Source organism: Sceloporus occidentalis, unplaced genomic scaffold (genome assembly GCF_023333645.1).
Source record: "Sceloporus occidentalis isolate IW3139 unplaced genomic scaffold, rSceOcc1.0.p SCAF_53, whole genome shotgun sequence".
Taxonomy (NCBI): domain Eukaryota; kingdom Metazoa; phylum Chordata; class Lepidosauria; order Squamata; family Phrynosomatidae; genus Sceloporus; species Sceloporus occidentalis.
This window is the reverse complement of record NW_028317033.1, coordinates 3,417,013-3,438,180: the sequence shown is the minus strand read 5'-3', so window position 1 is coordinate 3,438,180 and position 21,168 is coordinate 3,417,013. Positions and strand designations below refer to the sequence as shown.

At 40.5% G+C, this 21,168-nt stretch overlaps 1 protein-coding gene across 1 annotated transcript in view; it reads right to left on the bottom strand.

Annotated features, from left to right (window-relative positions):
* The window catches only part of LOC149288218 (vertebrate ancient opsin-like), a 40,183-nt gene extending 19,976 nt beyond the window's left edge, over positions 1-20,207 (bottom strand). Inside the window, exons 1-2 of the mRNA XM_089491974.1 lie at positions 19,844-20,207; positions 13,518-13,846 (exon numbers count right to left, since the gene is read on the bottom strand). Of these exons, the coding sequence (XP_089348100.1) occupies positions 13,518-13,846; positions 19,844-20,207 (693 nt within the window). The remainder of the gene's footprint in view (positions 1-13,517; positions 13,847-19,843) is intronic.
* Between the last annotated feature and the right edge of the window lie 961 nt (positions 20,208-21,168).

Sequence of the window (21,168 nt, the reverse complement as noted above, 5' to 3'; positions counted from 1 at the left end):
TATCCACCCCAATCCAGTTGCACCCAAGCCATCAGTATTTGGTATACTTTGCTGTCGACCACGTGGACATTGACATCTCGACTTGTCTGGCCCTTAGGAAATAAACTGCAAGGCTGCACTAGGCTAAGTGTAGCCCCCAGTTCCCACAACCCCTCCATTCAATGGCCTTTGAGGTACACAGTCTAGTAATGGTGCCTTTAGTTAACCCCTTGCAGACGGAATATCTTATAATAATCTACTCAGTCGATGTCTTGCAATCCAAGGCAGGTAGACACGGGTGGCCCAGGAGTTTTTGCTGGGGTATAGCTGGTTTTGATCGGGATCAGTATGTCGAGGGAACAGGGCTGTCTTTGGTGTGCAAGCATTGGCTGCGTAGGTGGCCTTGCTGCCCCTGCTGCCACCTAAAGCATTCAGGTGCAATGGATTGAGGTCTAGGAGTAGAAGGAGGTGGCAGCAGGTCGCTTCAAACTAGTCAGCCATTTTGTCAATCCCTGTAAGGGTACTAGGAGCGTGATCCCTCACTCAGTGTTGGATCTCTGGGCTCACATTCTGGTAAAATTGATACAATAAAACCTGCAGGGTGATAGTGTACCTGGCCAGTAGGTTTAACCTGCATAGTCCTGACTTTCCCCGGCCGGAATTGCCTATATTCTGGCGACCTAGTGCGTTTTGAGGACAATATGGGTACCAACTTATGGGTTTTGATGTGATGTAGATGGCACTGTTGCTCCAGGTCCTGCAGAAAACCACCAACATTCACATGTCACATCTTCAAAAGTCTTAAATGATTGATGAGCCATTGGATAGATCCAAATGAGGGTTTGTTCACTGCAGCACAAAGAAAGAGCTTATGAGTAAGTTTAACACGAAAAGCGTTAAGCAATGCATCCGTCTAGATTCTCCGGCACTTTGTTTAATAAATATATTTATTATCACTTACTTTTGTAGTGCAGGACCTGTGTTTTTTTTTGTGCTGTTCCCGTTTGCTTGGAGAGATGATGTGGGTAGCTGATAGAGATTATGGGAAAAGCTTTGCTAGTCTTTCTTGCTCTATGGCATTTATCAGGTGAAACACAATTTCTAGTCGGGGGGTTACTTCCCAATAAGGCCAGCTGACTCTGAACTTTTCCTCCTCTGGCACTCGCTCTCTGGGGAGGAGCTAGACAAAGGTTGGATGTTGGAGCTCTGTTCATGTAGTCATTGCCTCCTTCCGGGCTACAGGTGAATAGCTGCTTATGTTCTCAGAGAAAGTTTCCTACAAACAAATCAGGATGCCGAACTGGAACACACTTTATGAGCGGGAAAGGCAGGGCTTTTTATGGGTAGTAAGAACAATGTTATTGGGAGGAAAAAAACGATAATGCAAATTGAAATGCCTGCCAGTATTTCTAGCCAATAGGTGTCGAGTACCTGCGGCATGTGGACCAATCAGTTTAAACACAAACACTGAGGAGGGACAGAGACATTTAAACTAAAACAACCAATAGTAGGGAAGGAGTGTACATTCTGAGTGTAACTGCCAGGTGTGGGCACCAGCAAGGCCCAGGGATGTGGGGAAAACATTACACACTATTAGTGTTACATGTGCTGTTACAGATGTAAAATGGAAAAATGAAGTACACCAAGCCAAAGACTTTTTAAAATTAATCTATTGCCATTTGCTATTTTACGTTGTGGTTTAATAAATAATTGCTTTAAAGGGTGTCCATATTTTACAGCATAAGCTTCATTGAATGTAACTTATGAAAGAAATGTACTAAGTCACCATTGTTGTAATATATGCACTAAGCATTCCATAAATAAAAGAATAAGGATGCTCTGTGTAAAACCAATTTTTTGTTTGTTTAAGAAAAGGATAAAGAGGAACAGTTTCTTGGAATTAGTTAATAATGTCTTTGTATTCTTATACTTTTTGTTCAGATACTCTGTGGGCTCGCCAGCTTAAAAGTTACATTAAAACCGAATATATGCTCTTGCAATGGCTCATGAGTTAATAATCTCTTTGACATTTGGTGTGAGCTCCATCCCACGACAAGGAACTACTCATTTTACTCCCATCCCCATGACAGCTATTCATGTATAGATTTTTTTGTTTATTTCACAAAACCTACTCCCCAATCTACTTACATCCACCATTCATGAGATGACCTGGTCAGGTCACGGAGTGGTGGAGGGATTGTCCTCAGACTTATCGCCCAGGCTTCCTACGAAGTCATGGAAGATTAATGATTCCTTATTAGCAGACCCAATAACCAGAGACTGTATCTCAGAGAGTTTGGAGGAATACGTCAAAATTAATTCCACTTCCGGTGTGGCTGTTGCAACATTGTGGCAGGCACACAAAGCAGTCATACGGGCCACTCTGATTCAGTTAGCTTCTTAGAAGAAGAGGGAGAGACACAGCAAAGTCATTACGATCTGACATTTCTAGACTAGAGCAAATACATAAGGCCACTGGGGACCAGACAGTTTTACGCGAGGTAATCATTAGAAAGGGAGAGCACAACCGTATACTCTCTAAGGAGGTTTTGAAAGCCATACACTGGTCCAACGGAAAGTTTTTTGAAAAGGGCAATAAGCCAGACACGATGCTGGCGAGGCGCCTTAAGCAAATGACAAAATCTCACAATATCCGCCAGATCCAAACAGTTCACGTCTTACTATAAGGACCTTTATGATGGTCATAAAACCCTCCACTCCTCTCAAACTAATAATGCACGCACATTCCTGCTGGACTCCAATTTACCCACTCTCCCTCCTGAGTCGGCAGAAATTACCCAAGAAGAGCTTGACCTAGTCATTAAGTCCCTGAAATGCTATACTAAAAAATTGAAACATATTCTTATGGCACATCTTCTTAAACTATTTAACACATTTATGCAAGGCACCCACGATCCCTAAAGAAATGTGTCCAGCAAAATTTCTAGTCATCCCTAAAGAGGGCAAGAATAAGTCCTATTGTTCCAATTCCCGACCAATCTCCCTCATCAATAAATATTATCAATGAGAATATGTCAGGACTCGGGTGATCAGGTCAGGTAGGAGCCCATGCGCAGGGGATACTTGGGGTTCAGTATGTAACCCACGGTGCATGATTATGCAAACAAAGACACCACAAACAGAAATCCAGGTAATGCAGTGTATTTCATGTATATAACAGGACCAGCAAATAAGGGTAATCTAGTCTAAGCAAGTAACCGGACGTATGGCAAAATAAAATACAGGTAATAAGTCTTTTGGCAGGGAGCACGCTTGGAAGGGCGCGACAGACAGAGAGCCCGCTTGGAAGGGCACGACAGACAGAGAGCCCGCTTGGAAGGGCACGAAAGGCACACAGCCCGCTTGGAAGGGTACGAAAGGCACACAGCCCACTTGGAAGGACACAAAGCAGGGAGTCCACTTGGAAGGACACAAAGCAGGGAGTCCACTTGGAAGGACACAAAGCAGGGAACCAGGAACAGTACAGGTGCAGAGCCACAGCAGGAAGGTCCATAGACTTCAATACAAAGGCCCTGAATGAAGGGCAGGGCAGGTTCATAAAGGCAGGGTAATCCAGGTAACAAGGCCCAGCTGGATGTAGACTAGGGCTCAACCCAGGTAACAAGGCACACCTGAGTTCTGAGTGCTCCAGAGGGCGGAGGGTGGCCACTAGTGGTCGCAGATGTAAATGCCACAGGTATAAAAAAGCCATGGTTCAGGCAGTGAAAAATTGGTTCCTGACAGTACCCCCTCCCCAAGGAGCGGTCACTGAACGCAAACAGACTGAACAAAATCTGTACACCTTTAATAAACTGAGCAGAAGGGTGTACTTAACGTGATTTCTTCTTCTTCTTCTTCTTTAAAGCTTGTTCACAGATCTCCAGGTCTTCCTTTCTGATTATATTGCCGTTAGAGGTAATAACACAATCGAAGGAAAGGTTATCTGTGGTGCAATTGTAGGTCAAATTAGGACTGGATGCTGAAGAAGTTGAGGAGAAGCTATGAGTCAGTGCTTTCTCTTTCCATGTACCAGGGGTCACATAGCTGCCCTGTACCAAGGGCACCACTGAGGGCAGTTCATTATGGGAAGCATTGATGGAAGGCCCCTTCTTACCCAGAGATGGAATAGGGTCATGTATCTTTGCTATCAGTCCAGAGGTGATACTAGGGGCTATGGTAGTCTCTGGTGTATCACACTTTGCTGAGGTAGCAGTGATAGGAGTTGCAATCACGGCTGAACAGAAAGCAATAGGAAGTTCATCCATATGGGAGCAACCCACACTGCCACAGACTGTAGGATCACAGACGCTGCATTCCATCACAGAACAATCATCAGGCTTCAGCTGGACATCCACCGGAGTTTGAGAAGCACCAGGAATCACCAGGGTTGGTATATACTCCATGGGTTCACTATCCTGGGGAATAAAGCTACTTCCCCTTTTAGCAGAGCTCTGTGGTTGTGACGTAGACTGCTCAATCGGTACAGAGGGTTTAGGAGGTTTCAGAGGACATTGGGTGATCCAGTGTCCCTTTTTGCCACAGTAAAAGCAAGATTCCTCATCACGCCTTTGTTGTAATTCGGTTGTGGTAAGGGGTTCACGTTTCCTAGATTTCCTAGGAGATTCCTTTTTAACACTGGTAACAGGCTTGTTGGATTTCTCAGGTGATGTAGCAGGTGTAGGTGAAGGGTCTTCATGAGAGTGATTGGAGTTGGAGTCCCAGATTTGCATTAATGATTTGCACAGTTCAAGCAAGCATTCTCCTATCACTTTGATGACTGAAAGTAACCCCGCTGACTCCTTGTAATGGCCTTTGTATTCTGTCAGGACTCGGGTGATCAGGTCAGGTAGGAGCCCATGCGCAGGGAATACTTGGGGTTCAGTATGTAACCCACGGTGCATGATTATGCAAACAAAGACACCACAAACAGAAATCCAGGTAATGCAGTGTATTTCATGTATATAACAGGACCAGCAAATAAGGGTAATCTAGTCTAAGCAAGTAACCGGACGTATGGCAAAATAAAATACAGGTAATAAGTCTTTTGGCAGGGAGCCCGCTTGGAAGGGCGCGACAGACAGAGAGCCCGCTTGGAAGGGCACGACAGACAGAGAGCCCGCTTGGAAGGGCACGACAGACAGAGAGCCCGCTTGGAAGGGCACGACAGACAGAGAGCCCGCTTGGAAGGGTACGAAAGGCACACAGCCCGCTTGGAAGGGTACGAAAGGCACACAGCCCGCTTGGAAGGGTACGAAAGGCACACAGCCCGCTTGGAAGGGTACGAAAGGCACACAGCCCGCTTGGAAGGGTACGAAAGGCACACAGCCCGCTTGGAAGGGTACGAAAGGCACACAGCCCGCTTGGAAGGGTACGATAGGCACACAGCCCGCTTGGAAGGGTACGAAAGGCACACAGCCCGCTTGGAAGGACACAAAGCAGGGAGTCCACTTGGAAGGACACAAAGCAGGGAGTCCACTTGGAAGGACACAAAGCAGGGAGTCCACTTGGAAGGACACAAAGCAGGGAGTCCACTTGGAAGGACACAAAGCAGGGAGTCCACTTGGAAGGACACAAAGCAGGGAGTCCACTTGGAAGGACACAAAGCAGGGAACCAGGAACCGTACAGGTGCAGAGCCACAGCAGGAAGGTCCATAGACTTCAATACAAAGGCCCTGACTGAAAGGCAGGGCAGGTTCATAAAGGCAGGGTAATCCAGGGAACAAGGGCCAGCTGGATGTAGACTAGGGCTCAACCCAGGTAACAAGGCACACCTGAGTTCTTTGTGCTCCAGAGGGTGGAGGGTGGCCACTAGTGGTCGCAGATGTAAACGCCACAGGTATAAAAAAGCCATGGTTCAGGCAGTGAAAAATTGGTTCCTGACAGAATAGCTCTTCATCTGACACGGCTCATTCATCCCGACCAGGTCAAGTTTGTACCAGGTATAGAGGCCCTGATAACATTAGGCGAACCTTGAGTGTCGTTCACACATCTTGGTCGGCCTGGTCCCCTGCCCTTTTACTTTCTTTAGACGCCGAGAAGGCGTTTGACCAGTTTGACTAGGTCTTTGGGTTCTCGGGCGCCATACTGACAGCTATATAGGGGCTGTACTCAGACCCCCAGGCGGTTGTGGATATTAAGGGGGCGGTATCCTCGTCATTCCCCATCAGGAATGGCACGAGACATGGGTGTCCCCTCTATCCCCTGTTATTTGCATTCTGCATAGAACTACTGGAAGCTAGCATAAGACTGGTTTATTTTACTTTAATTCACTGCTCTTACAATATATTACTATATTTTGTTTAGCGGCTCTGCTGTTAAGTGAATAATGTTCCATCTAACTGATCATTTTGCCACATTGTCAAGTACAATTCTTGTATGTCATGCTTCTATTGTACATATCAATAAAACTTTTAATTGAAAAACCAAATATATGTATAGCAACAATTTAAGAATCTCACTAACCTCAAGCCTGATTAGTCTGATACACAGTCCATTGATAACTTAATATTCCCTTTTTACACTAAATTCTATGCATTTTCACAATGTTACCAAACTGTATGAGCCATTGAATTAAAGGAAGAAATCAATACAGGAGAATGCTACCCTTGTGTATTTCTAAGCTATTCCCAGAAACAAATGTTTTGTATCCTTTTCAAGAATTAGCAGGATATGACCCAAATCTAAATACTTAGAATCCAAGGAAGTACGATTCCTATTAGCTTTGTAAATTCACAGCAGGAAAATCTCAGTTTGTCAGAGGTCAGAGGGATTATTCAGCTTTCAGCTGTTCTATCAATCACAAAAGATAAGCTAACATAAATACTCTAATATATTGCTCTTAGTGGAGCAGCATCCTAGTTTTGCAATTTTTGTAAACAAGTTAAATGTCAAAAGTCACACATGACTTTTAAGGGGTCCTTAAATCCCAGGATCCACCAGCCACAGGCTCTTTTCAAAATAGTTAAGATAGATCAATGGGCCTGAAATGGATTAGAAGAGGAAACCTATGTTTTATTTACAAGATAAAATATTTAAATCCAAGACAAACACTATTATTTGAGCCGTTAATGCAGACTGGCTTCTAAAGATGTCACAATCAAGTATAAAAAAACCAGAAATAATTTAACTTGATGTCATTATGTGACTTTAGATCTACTCCTATGTTGATCCAATAAAACATCAACTTTAACTAGAGACTTCGTTTTTCAAGGGCTCATATGACCATATCCATTTGACTTTTCTAGAACATTCGGAAGGAATAACAGATAGTAGTTTTCATGAGCACTTATTATTAAGTTCTCTATGTCCATTTTCACTTTTGCCTTTTAATTGTATTTGTAACAAAGTAATTGTAGTTGCACAATTAGATGCAGTATGTTTATGAGATACAGTTATAGCCAGAGTTTTATTTCAGTGGGTGCATTGCACATATGTTTGAGATGCAGTTTGTGTTTTTACCATTTTCAAAAATATTGTGCTGTTTTCTTTTTAAAAGATTCTAGTTTTTGAATAATATGTTTTCAGACAGCAACCAATTTGCCTATTTGTATGACTCCTAGCTCTGTTATCTTAATTTACTGGATACATGTCTAGATTCCTTACTATACTACCTGATAAAAAAAACAACAGAACGGCTCAGTTGTAATAACCCAGGTGTATACTCTGACTAATGAAGTGTTGGAACACTACTATGGTATTGCCATAAAGAATCAGTTCAGTGTGGTGTTTGAGCAGGGACACGCCTAATATATATATTGTGACAGAAAGCAGGGGATGATAATGGAGGGAGTGTACATATCCCCTTATATTTTGCAGGGTGGTTACCCACAATAGTTTCTACTAGCCCCAGGGAGATGTATTGTTAATAATGGAATTATAGAATGTCTGTTATTTGTGTATTTTGTATATAAGCAAGGTTTTTTGGTCAGAGGGTACTTGGGTACTTGATGCTTTCCAGGAAATTTCATCAATCAATCATAGCCTGACCTTCACTGAATTTTGCTCTGCTTCAAATTAACCAATTATAAACCGATGGTCATAAGGACTGAGAACAGACAAACAATTGGTAACAAAAGTAACTGAATATTCTTGTCTTTTGTTGGCCAGATTTGTAATGTAATGAATAACCTGCATAATATATATATATATATATATATATATATATATATGTGACACAACCAGTGTCCCACCAGTCACTAACGCATCTAAAAAACTCTAACAACAGCCTCAACCTCTAGCACCGGTCTTGAAAAGAGATCTGTATAAGCGAGACTTATAAGAGAAACAAAATACTCTATACCTACACCACTATTAAAGTAACCAAAATATTATATGGGAGCGAAGAGGACACAATCTATTTAGCTTGAAATAATACACATTTTTTTTAACCTATATATATATATAGGTTAAAAAAAATGTGTATTATTTCAAGCTAAATAGATTGTGTCCTCTTCGCTCCCATATAATATTTTGGTTACTTTAATAGTGGTGTAGGTATAGAGTATTTTGTTTCTCTTATAAGTCTCGCTTATACAGATCTCTTTTCAAGACCGGTGCTAGAGGTTGAGGCTGTTGTTAGAGTTTTTTAGATGCGTTAGTGACTGGTGGGACACTGGTTGTGTCACATATATATATATATATATATATATATATATATATATATATATATTATGCAGGTTATTCATTACATTACAAATCTGGCCAACAAAAGACAAGAATATTCAGTTACTTTTGTTACCAATTGTTTGTCTGTTCTCAGTCCTTATGACCATCGGTTTATAATTGGTTAATTTGAAGCAGAGCAAAATTCAGTGAAGGTCAGGCTATGATTGATTGATGAAATTTCCTGGAAAGCATCAAGTACCCAAGTACCCTCTGACCAAAAAACCTTGCTTATATTTGGTTTGTCTAATAAAGCCATTAATCTACTTTCTTTTCAAGAACACTTTAATAATTCTATCAATTTCTTTCAAGTCTAAGATAGGTTTGAAATGATTATATCTGTAAATTCAAAGGCACCATGTATGTAAAAAATCACACATTGCCAGGTATATGTATATTACAAATATATTGCAGTGATTTTCTTCCTGACATAAGATAATTTCAAGTCACAATTGATTCAACATAAGAAAAAATTCTGTGCATTTCCACTATAAATTTATACACTATACATTTATACATAAAGGTGCCACACAAATAAAGTGCATTTAATAAAGTGCCATATAATGGATCAAAATTAAAGGGACATGTCAGGCATCATTTGCACTGTAACGCATTGTCCCATTAAATTTTAGTGGTATTTCCTTTGCCAGGCGATTCTGCCCCTTTTTTCACCCCCATAGCCATATAAAGTACTCAGAGTAACATCCCTATACCGATTCACATTTCGTTTTAGTTGTCCTGTGTCTTACATGAGCCCATAGAGTATGCCGCGAATACAAATTACCATCCTAAAAGTATTTATTTCTGTAAAGCAGGCAACCCAGAGTATCAGGAATATTTGGACAATTTTCTTCCAGCCATTTGGCCACCAATCACTGCTAAAATCAGCCATAGCAATACTTCCCTAGCTTTATGCCTATCTCTATGATGTGACTGGTTTATACATAATATAATAACTTTTTATGGTGCATATGTTGATTGACTGTGTCTTCACTGTGTGCTACAATTAAAAAGTGTTCTTTAACTTTGTTTTTGAAGTTGAGTGTTCAAGGCTGGTGAATGTCCAGTGGTAGGGCATTCAAAACATTTGGATCAGTGAGGGAAAAGGCCTTCAAGATGGGGCAGCAGCTTTTAGAGGAGCAGAAAGCCTTTTAGAGGAGCAGAAATGGAGTATTAATAGTATTAATTGCATGCAATAAGAATAACATAACCAGCAAAATCTATTATGCGTTGTTGATTTTTCTTCAATTTACATACATATACCTGGGAAGCACAATCTGCTGGGTGTCAGAAGTGAAAGCAGTTTGGCTGGACTCGGACAATAACAAGCAATTTTACCAATTTACTGTTTTGGGTACAAGGCAATTATCAGATTGAACCTGCAGATATATAATCCCGCCGGTCTATTATACACGACTTCTTGATAAGTAACATTTTTGTTTACTGGAATGTGTATTGTTATTGTAATAACTACATTTTAACAACTAGTAATAAAGTAGTATGAAATTAAAATATATTTGCCCATATGAGAGCATTAATACTTTTCTATAAATGTTTCAGGTCAGTCTTTTAATCACAATATTTTCTATGGTTAAACTGAAATTATGCGGTATTATGCAGAGTGTATTTGACCTCTTCACTTTTCCTCACTAGAATCATGGATCTTAAGGTTTGACAATTAGCCTAATGATTCCTATTATTTGAAATCAGCGAAATAATTATAATCAAGTTATTTGTTCAATCACTGAATGTGTATATTAATTAAGTTTTCTAAATACACAATTGGAATACCACGCATGTTGAATTTTAAGTCCGGCATCACACATCTCTTTAATGACATTTATGTACGTTGGATTTCAAATATTATTTTCTTACTATAAAATATGAAAATATAAAATCCTTGTTAAGACTCTCTCTTTCTGTGCATGCTTTGATCCCATCAACACTTTTTTTAAGGCAAGTACTTTGTTTTCACATCTGGGACAATGTTGTTTACAACAGTCTGAAAATGACTGGAGTATCAAATCCTTTTAGAAATAATATATTTCTATTGGCCCATAGGCTTGGTTCGTGGGAGGGCCACCTTTTGATCGCCTCCCCCCCCAAATCTTGAGTTCCATACCACTGCTTACTGGGCCACTATACTTCCCGGGTCTCCCTCGGAGGGGGGACCACCGCTAGGGCGGGGGTTGGGTTAGGCTGCACTCTAGCCTTCTTTCCCCATTCCTTACCCTGCTTACTGAGAATGAGGCCATTATTTCACATAACATGATGCATGTTTCCCACACCAAGACCTTTTCATTTAAGCTTTCACTATATAAGGCATAATGTGTAAAAGAAATTACATCAAGACGCCTGAGTTTTTGGTTAAGGTGGAACATTTCTCATCTGGAGTTCTACCTTAGGCAGTGTGGGCCCCAGTCTCGCCTTGTCAAAACCTGGCTACCAGTACTGTAAACTGCAAGGTATCCAACTGGGAACCTGATCCCCTCCATGGTGACCACGGTTCTCATTGTAGCAAGTAATGACATACGACTAGGGAGGAGGGTTTAACCGGGGCCCCCTGATTGTACGCACTTACAGAACCTTTATTGCAACTCGATGCTGTGGTCCTGTGCGGAACCTTTACCTTCACCCCCCCCCTCTTTATTTCTCTACCCCTTGTTGCAAAATCAATAAACACTGATTTACAAAAAATAAATATATACGGTATATATTGGATCAAAGACACATTGAACTCACTTTCATATGTGTAGCATTGCAAAAGTTAATAAATAAAAATACATTTTATGCCTTTGCTTGGCATCAATGTTTTATTTTCGTCAATACCAAAAGAAATATAGTAATAATTTACCTGATTTGAAACCTTTTCTATGTTCCAATGGTCACCGCCGTTACCCTGTTAAATACTGGTATATATTTATTCTACATCCACATGTTAACTATAATCATTTTCCATCATCTACTGATGGTTATTATTACAAAAGCGTATGATTGAAGGTCATCTACTCAAACTGTTGAGTTCAGGCCATGTTCCTCAATTGGAACACACCGCTATGAATTGTTCCAGCAGAATCATCCATTTACATGTTGCTTAATCATTCCCTGTGAACTATTTTCTAAGAGACATTAATCAGAATTATACATTGTATAATCAAGCAAATTGTAAACAAATAATACATTCAAACAATAAAGGTGAACATAATTTCTGAATATTCAATCCTATGGGCAAGGTACGTAAATGTATGTGCACATTAATCACACGCTAATATGTTATATACATATAAACAGAACGGTTACTACTTAAGGGGAGTAGAAAGGGTGATTTGAGTGTGAATGGTTTTAGTGTGATCATTATTATTATTATTACCATTTTATTCATTTAGACACATTACTTTTATATGACAAAACTGGTTTATAAGCTCATCAAGTTTTATCTTGGACTGCACAGGTAAATGTCCACATGTATTTCATGTTCAGTGCAAATGCAAATAACAAAGAGTCAACTAGCTATTACATATGCATGATGCATGTAATAATACTAAATGATGCATGTAATAATGGAGGGTATGTGTGAAACCATTTTAACTTGAATGGATGGAAGTGGATTTCTGGTGAGATGTTCTCACAGGGGATAGGATCTGAAAAAAGCCACTGGAGTCTCTGAAAGTGCCTGGAGTAAGGACACATTTGGCCACATGTGAGACCAGGCCAGTTTTCGTGGTTTTGTGATATTTATATCTAGCTAAGTTAAGCTATTTGTAGATATCTGTTTAAGGCAAACCATGCATGGCATTATATGTTTGAATCATGCAAAAAAATAATCTTGAAAAAAAAATTTTCCCCCCATATGTGACAAGCCAAATAGTAAAAATAACAAAAACTAAATCATTTTCCTAAATCATATCCAACAGATGTTGTTGAACATACATGTAAATTACATATAAAGCCCATTCAAGTGACAATACACAATATATACTGGTGGGCTAAAATACCCGCCCCTGCATCATTATTCTGGCTAAGGGACGTGGGAGCTAACTTTAACATCTTTGTTAAAGGGACACCTGTGACACAGTTAGTGATCCCTGCATGTTAACATAGATTATAGATTTTTTTCCCCCACATTCTGGCCAGCTAATATCCCAAAAGACCCAGTTGGCACTTTTACTTTATATAAGTTACCATGATAGCAGGCAGACTCACTGCAAGTAGAACTAGGCTATGAGTCAAGAGGCGAAGAGTGCACCTACATTTGAGATAAGTGATTGAAAGAGTTACATTTATTTACCATAGTCAATGGCATTATAACTTCCTACCATAATTTATTTTTTATTGAACACCACCTTAAAAAAAGTTTTAAATAATTATATTGTTGGTGCATATATGATTTATTATTGATATGTTTATTTTTCAATCAAAAAAATACAGGGTATACTTTTTGCTCCTTTGCTTATAATGTGTTGGAACTGTAGTTGATTCTACATGTTTTAAACAAATATTTTTAACTGATCTCTGGGGAATAATTTCCCTTTAATGTTCACTCAAAAGGTTCATATAACAAGACTAACATGGTGGTGAATTGTCACTATGGGGAAGCCATCTCCCGCATGTGATCGCTTTGTAATTTTTTAATACAACCAGATGCTACTTTAGGGCCCTCACAACATCTGCTGATAAGCGCAATTTTACTGCAACAGATGGTAAAACAACTATTAATATCTGCTTTACTATTTAACCCGTTAGTACAGAGGATATGTAGAGTTACAAAGTTATTACAAGAATGACTTGTATCAGTTATTCTCTGACATGAAGAAATACTAACCCAAAAAGCAAAGAAGCACCAGACCCCAAGGGATTAGTGATATAATGTATCTCACCTGTTTAATGGCAACTAGTAATCTCCCATAGCAGTACACAATGACTGTGAAAGGAAGTACCAGGCAGAAGATGAAAAGGCACACTATGTATGATGTGTTTTGGGCATCTCGAGAATGCCAGTTTACTGAGCAGGTGGTACCAGGACCTTCTGGGCCATAACTGCTCCAGCCAAACAGTGGAGGAAGGGTCCAGACTAGGGAGTAAATCCAGGAAACCAGAATTCCCAGCCAAGCTTTCTTGAAGTTTGTCACATCTGCTTCGGTGCTGCCCAACATAGTGCAATATCTCTCATAAGACAGGGCAGCCAGAGACACTAGAGAAACCGTCCCTACGAAGAGAGTCACAAAAAGATGGTAAGGATAGTAAAGTGACCTAGAAACAGAGGTAAATAGAGGGGTGGCACAGGCAGTAAGAGAGCACATTATGATATACATGGACGATGACATGGGCAGCATGAGCTGACATCACAGCAACAAAACAGCAGGTAGCAAAATAGGAGAGATTTTAGCATGACTGCAAAGAGATGTATTTGAATGGAGGGAGCAAGGTCAACATATGTAGATCAATTAGAGTGTGGATTTCTCTTTGGTGGGGGAGTCACTTTGCGTATAGTAAGGAAAGTGTTTGAAAAAGGCGGCTTTTAGCCAGAGAGGCATGCCCAGGCCCGGACTGGCCATCAGGCACACCGGGCATTTGCCCGGTGGGCCAGGCCGGAGCAGGGCCGCGGCCGGGCCAGCCAGGGCCGAATTGACTTAGGGGCTTATTTAGTGAATAAATATTTGTGAACAAGTGAATGAATATGTGTGTGTGTGATAGCATGGATGTGTAAGGGGGGGCAAAGTTTTGGTGGGAAAAGTTGCCACAGGCAGGCTGTTTTGGTGGCAAAGTTGCCACAGGCAGGCTGTTTTGGTGGCAAAGTTGCCACAGGCAGGCTGTTATGGTGGCAAAGTTGCCACAGGCAGGCTGTTATGGGGGCAAAGATGCCACAGGCAGGCTGAGTGAAACCGTCTGTGGAAACCCTCCGGATGCGGGTGTCAGTGTAGCAAAGCCTGTCCTGGTGTTTGTGATTGGGTGTCAGTGTGGCAGAGCCTGTCCTGTTGTGTGTGTGTTTGGGTGTCGGTGTGGCAGAGCCTGTCCTGGTGTGTGTGTATGTGTGTGTGTCGGTGTGGCAAAGCCTGTCCTGGTGTGTGTGTGGGTGTCGGTGTGGCAGAGCCTGTCCTGGTGTGTGTTTGTGTATGGGTGTTGGTGTGACAGAGCCTGTCCTGTTGTGTGTGTGTGTATTTGGGTGTCGGTGTGACAGAGCCTTTCCTGGTGTGTCTGTGTTTGGGTGTCGGTGTGCCTGTCCAGAGCCTGTCCTGGTGTGTGTGTCTGGGTGTCAGTGTGGCAGAGCCTGTCCTGATGTGTGTGTCTGGGTGTCAGTGTGGCAGAGCCTGTCCTGATGTGTGTGTTCGGGTGTCAGTGTGGCAGAGCCTGTCCTAGTGTGTGTGCGTGTGTTTGGGTGTTGGTGTGGCAGAGCCTGTCCTGGTGTGTGTACGAACACAGAAAAGAACCCCAGCACTCCAATCAGCTTCCAATCCTTAGGTTACTTTACTCAAAGAAAGCAAAACAAAAAAGTAACATTCCGGCCAAACAGGGTCTTTGTCAAGCTCAAACGGCCCTGTTTGGCCGAAACGTTGCTATTTTTGTTATGCTTTCTGTTTTTTTTTTTGCCCTTTTTCCTGCTAGCTCCCAGCTTCCTGGGAGTTGAGTGCTGAAACATTTCTTCTTTCTTTAACTGTCCTGGTGTGTGTGTGTGTTTGGATGTCAGTGTGGCAGAGCCTGTCCTGGTGTGTGTTTGGGTGTCGGTGTGGCAGAGCCTGTCCTGGTGTGTGTGTCTGGGCGTCGGTGTGGGAAAAGCCTGTCCAGGTGTGTGTGTTTGGTTATCTGTTTCCTTAATTTACAGTGGGAACTATTTCATTTTAACTTATCCAGAGATAAAATGCCCTCCTGAATTTGTAGTGACTTCATGGGACAAAACATTCAAGGCCCTGAAATCACCCTGAAATCACCCTGAAATAGTGGAAAAGATAAGGTATTGTGTTATTTACTCTATAATATTTATTTCAAGGATTAGTCGCACTAAATTTTGGCTTCAGGCTTCCCATGTTGAATGACCAAGTATTATGTATATGTATGTACATATATGTTTTTTCATAAAAATGGGCTGCTCAGTCTGAAATGCCCGGGCCTATTTTTTGTCCCAGTCCCGGCCTGGGCATGCCCATCGTAAAGTAATAAAATATTTGCTCGAAAAAGGACAAATTTAGGCTATTAGTAGTAGTCGTTACTAGTCATTCAACCACATGGACTATGTCCCAATAAAAGGTAATGCCAACAGGCGCAGCTCCGGGGCTTGACGGTATTCACCCATGAGTACTTAAGCTATGTCTGGAAATAAGTGAACCTCTGTTTTTAATCTTTCAGGATTCTTTTCTTTCAGGAATGATACCAGAGCATTGGAGCAAGGCAGATGTGGTTCCTATATTCAAAAAGGGTTCAAACTCTTTGCCTAGAAATTATAGAACTGTGACTGGGAAATTATTTCAAGGGCTATTAATAGATAATATTCAAGAATTCATTGGGAAGAACAGTTTTATTAGCAAAGATCAGCATGATTTTATGAAACATAGGTCATGCCAAACTAATTTAATTGCATTCTACAAAGAAGTAAATAGAAGTGTAGATCCGGGTGTTGCAGTAGATGTAATCTACTTGGATTTTGCCAAGGCGTTTGACACAGTTCCGTACAATAAGTTAGTATTCAAACTGAAAGAAATTGGTCTAGTTGCAAATTCTTGTACTTGGGTAGAACATTGGCTTATTTATGAGAGTTGTCATAAATGGTAAATTTTCAAGCTGGACAAAAGTGGTAAGTGGTGTCCCTCAGGGTTCTGTTCTGGGACCAATTTTATTCAACATATTTATAAATGATCTTGCAATAGGCGTTGAAAGTCATGTTTCTGTGTTTGCAAATTACACTAAACTCTGTAAATTAATACAATGTGAGCAGGATTTTACTGTGCTGCAGAGGGATCTAGATAGACTGGGGGACTGGGGACACAAATGGCAGATTAAATTTAATGTAGATAAATGCAAGGTTATGCACTTCAGGTAAGGAATGCACAAGCAATTTACACCCTAAATGGTAGTGAATTAGGGATAACAACAAATGAGAAGGATCTAGGAATTGTTATAGACAACAAACTAGGCAACAATGTGCAATGTCAGTCAGCAGTTGCAAATGCCAGTACGGTATTGTCATGTATAAAAAGGGGCATCGATTTGAGGGCTAAAATTTTGCCTCTTTATAAATCAATGGTAAGGCCACACCTTGAATATGCTGTGCAATTTTGGGCACCTATTCTAAAGAAGGATATCATATCACTAGAAAGGGTGCAGATGCGGGCTACAAAATTAATAAAAGGAATGGAACACTATAGTTATGAAGAAAGGTTAATTCATTTAAATCTGTTTAGTTTAGAAAAAAACGGCCTCAGAGGGGATATGATAGCATTATATAAATATATTCGGGACCAATACAAACCATTGAGCGGAAACCTATTCATAAACAGGACCATGCATAGGACGCGTGGTCATTCATTTAGACTAAGAGATTTAGTCTAAGGCAGAGGAAAGGGTTTTTTACAGTAAGGACAATAAGGATGTGGAATTCTCTGCCTGCAGAGGTAGTTTTATCGTAGTCTGTACAGACATTTAAACAACTGGATGAATACTTGCAAAAACATAATATTCAGGGATATAATTTTTAAATTATGGTGAAACAGCTTCTTGATCCAAGAAGAGGTCTGACTGCCATTCTGGGGTCAAGAAGGAAATTTTTTTCTAGTAAGTGCAAAATTGGGAAGAGCCACAACTGGGGGTTTTTTGCCTTCTTTTGGATCAACAGCAATCAATTAACAGATATGGTAATGGCTGAACTTGATGGATGCATGTCTTTTTCAGCCTATGAAACTATGTAACAGGTATTGGTGAGGTGCTGGAGAGGGTAGGTCATAGCAGCGGGGGCAAGAAGTGGAGATGGAGGCAGTAGGGAGGGGAGGAGGTTAGCGGTGGGCAGCAGAGGGACACGGAGGTAACAGAGGACATGTGTTCTTGTGGAATAGGGACCAATCACTATGCACATGCGATCTGATTGAACCTTACTTTAAGCCCGCCCAGTGTGACATGAATATTATTTATATTAGAATTTATTTCAGTGTTAACTGCAACAGAATAGATACATACATCTCTCTCCTGTCTCCCCCAGATATAGACTACACCAGTGGGGTAGTGGGGCAGATTACTATTATCCATTCAGAGGCAGGTGGTGAGCTACCTGTTGGAGACCCTGGTTTAGAGGATGAGATTATTAAAAAAAAGGTTAATCTGTCATAAAAACCATGTACAGGGAGACACTGTATGAAAGAACACTATATATTTTGGGGGGGGTGTTATATAAAATAACAAAAGGAGCTGTGGCTAGAGTTGTGTGGAGTTACAGTATAAGACTGGCTTCACAGATACGCTGTATGAGGAAATAGCAGGAGTTACATTGAGAATTGAATGCATGTACAGTATTAAAAAGTAGGATAATTATGGCGTAATAGAAAGTGTAATACTCTGCAACAATTATATGAAGATTTTAATTAGGAACAGGAAATTATAGGGAACAGTGTGAGGAGCTATGTGAATCGATCTGAAAATGTATAAGGAGAACATTACAACAAGAATGGTTATAATATAGATCATCAGGAGAATGTAAATAGAGTAATATAATCAGATGTTGTGAGAGGTACAGGGACAGACCTATAAGGAGCTCAGAGCAAAAGATGGAGTTGTATGAAGTAGTATGAATACTTACAAATATTTCAGTATTATAAGGAGAGGCTTGACAAAGTAAGATACAGTAATGCAGAGCAGAGTATATGCAATTGAAGCTGTATTCATAAAAGTGATTAAAAAACAATAAACAGAGCAATATCAAAGCAGATATGTTACATGAAAAAATACTAAAACAACACTTTCAAAAAAAAAAATGTCTATGTGTGCACACTCCTGGAGGAATACAAACACAGTTCCAGGCTATCATTAAATATAATTCATTAATTATATATTGAAGAGAAAAATCCTAATCTCTGGCAGGGTTTTGGACCTCAAGGTCAAAGTACGACCCCGCTGTTTTGCGATAAGACCTAGAGCACTGGATTCATTTGGGATCCACTGTGTTTCTGAGGAAATTTATAGAACATAAAGTACATGAAGAGGTATTTTTCAAGGATATAAGTGGGAAAGATCCAAAACAATTATTGTAAGTGATACACAAATACATGTATGCGTTTATATGGAACACACACAGAAGTACTTTTGATAATGCTGTCCCATTAGTTAGCATATTTTCAATTCTGCTTAATAAGAGACTGTGGGGTCGAATGTCACAAGTTAAAAAGTTGCAAAAAGTGCAATCGCATCAGAACACCACTTCGGTGTGTGATAAGGTGTAAACTACACTGCTTCTCATTTGTCACCTGTCACCAAAGTCCCTATATTGTGGCAGAGGTACAGGATAGATGAGAAAGCTAATTGAATATTGCACCTCTTGGGACAGGCTGCATGGATGATTAAAAGTCACAGTTTCCCCTAAAAGCTTTATACACAATACACACAAAGTCAAATACATAGCTGCTCAGGGGACAAACTCTAATCTGCAATATTAACTTAAGTAAAGCTTAAATGAAATCATTTCTACTATGTTTTTATGTTGAATATCATTGGAAGAACTGTCAACAAAAACTACTTGCATAAATTTTTTGAGACTATTGGTTGCAAGTTAGTTTCAACAAAGTGAATACTGTCTTGAATGTTAGAGAAATCCTTACTTATAGGAATCCTTCATTATAAAATAAAGCTTTGAAGCGTATTTAGCATTCTCCAAGTTATTGTCTCACTGTATATAGTAAACCCCTACGTTTTATAACATTATGTTTCTCTGCACTATGATGCTTGCGGACAGAATTTAACCACTGGGATCATCAAATTATGGTATTTACCGTATTTGAAACTTTTGTCTCCATTGTCATCTTACAGTCTTCTTTGGTGGACACCATGATTTCATGAAATGTAATGTTTATATTTGCACCTAAAAACCACAGACTTAATCTTTTTTTTACAGCTGTATGATGTGAATATTTTACCTGTGCTATAAGATTATTCTTACTGTGCAAGATGTAATTTTAAGTAGATCTTTGTATTCTTATGAGACAGAATAAAAAAAAAAAAAAAAACTTACCAAAAAGTGCGTTGATGAATCCATACCAGATACAGCCAGCCTTGCCAATGAGCCAGCGTCCTTGTGTACTTGCTGCAAAACTGAAAGGTGTCCCCAGGATGCAGACCATCAGGTCACTTATAGAAATATTCATCAGAAGTAGGTTAATGGGGGAGCGCAGAACTTTGTACTGGCAAAAGAGGACAAGTACCACCAGGTTGTTTAAAAAGCCCAAACCCCCTATAATCCCAAGGGAAACAGCCACCAGTAGGTGGCCTGTTGGGGACAAGTTTTCCTGTTCTTCTGTCCCATACTGATGGCTGCTGCTCTTGCAAGTGACACTGCTGCTGTCAGTACAGCTGGTACCGGAGCTGGGAAAAGCCATGTGTACAGTGACTCTAGCCTGCTGTGTGATGTATAAACGCTGGCTTCTCAAACAAAGCCCAGACTTCTGCTTTATTTATATATTTATTTATATATCGCTCGGATTGTGATGCACTTTTAGGGGTTAAAAAAAGAGACTCCACCATGCGGCCATTTAGCAGCAGGATCAGCTCTGCCCTTTTTATGTGTGTTAGAATTAAAGGGGGTGCGGCATGAACTTCTCAGGGGGGCTGTCAATCAGGACTGGGGGCAGGGCTCGGTCGATCCTAGAAGGGGGGGGGATTCTGCTAGCTGCTGGAGGATGTGAGAATCCTCATGATGCAATTACATCCAGGATTTTGACGCTTCAGTATCCTGAAGTTTACTGTGAAACCAATTAGGCAATCAGTTTGTTGAAAAATTACACGCACTACAGAGCAAAAAAATATATTCATGCAAATACAATTAATTTAATGATAGGACTAGAGATCTCCATGGGGTGAGTTGATACAGACAGAATTGTCTGTCTTGTGCAGGCAATCAGTCAGTGAGGCAGGGTCACAAAGGGCCACCTTTTCTGTAAATTAGGACAAAACAATTATTTATATATAATAGTGTTAGCCTGTTATTTTGTTTATAAATAAACCTTTTTCCTTGGCTTTATCTGCCCTATATTGAGGTGGGACAGGCTGGCTAGTGGCATTGAAAGGCACAGGTTGAGCAAGACCCCAGTCTTGGCTTGTGGAGCTGGAAATTAAGCAAGCCAGGCAAAGACAAAGTGGCAGATGAGCAATTGAGGAGGAGTTTTTTGCCAGTTCAGCTCTAGCTTGTGCCTCTCCACTCTACATGACCAGGGCCGAGTAAAACATTGGGCCACATGCCAGCTCAGGTCTAGCTATAACCTGATGACTACATTACTTTTTATTAGACTTGGGCGCCGGGGAAAAAATCTTCGTATTCCACAAATATTAGCCCGTTCCTGT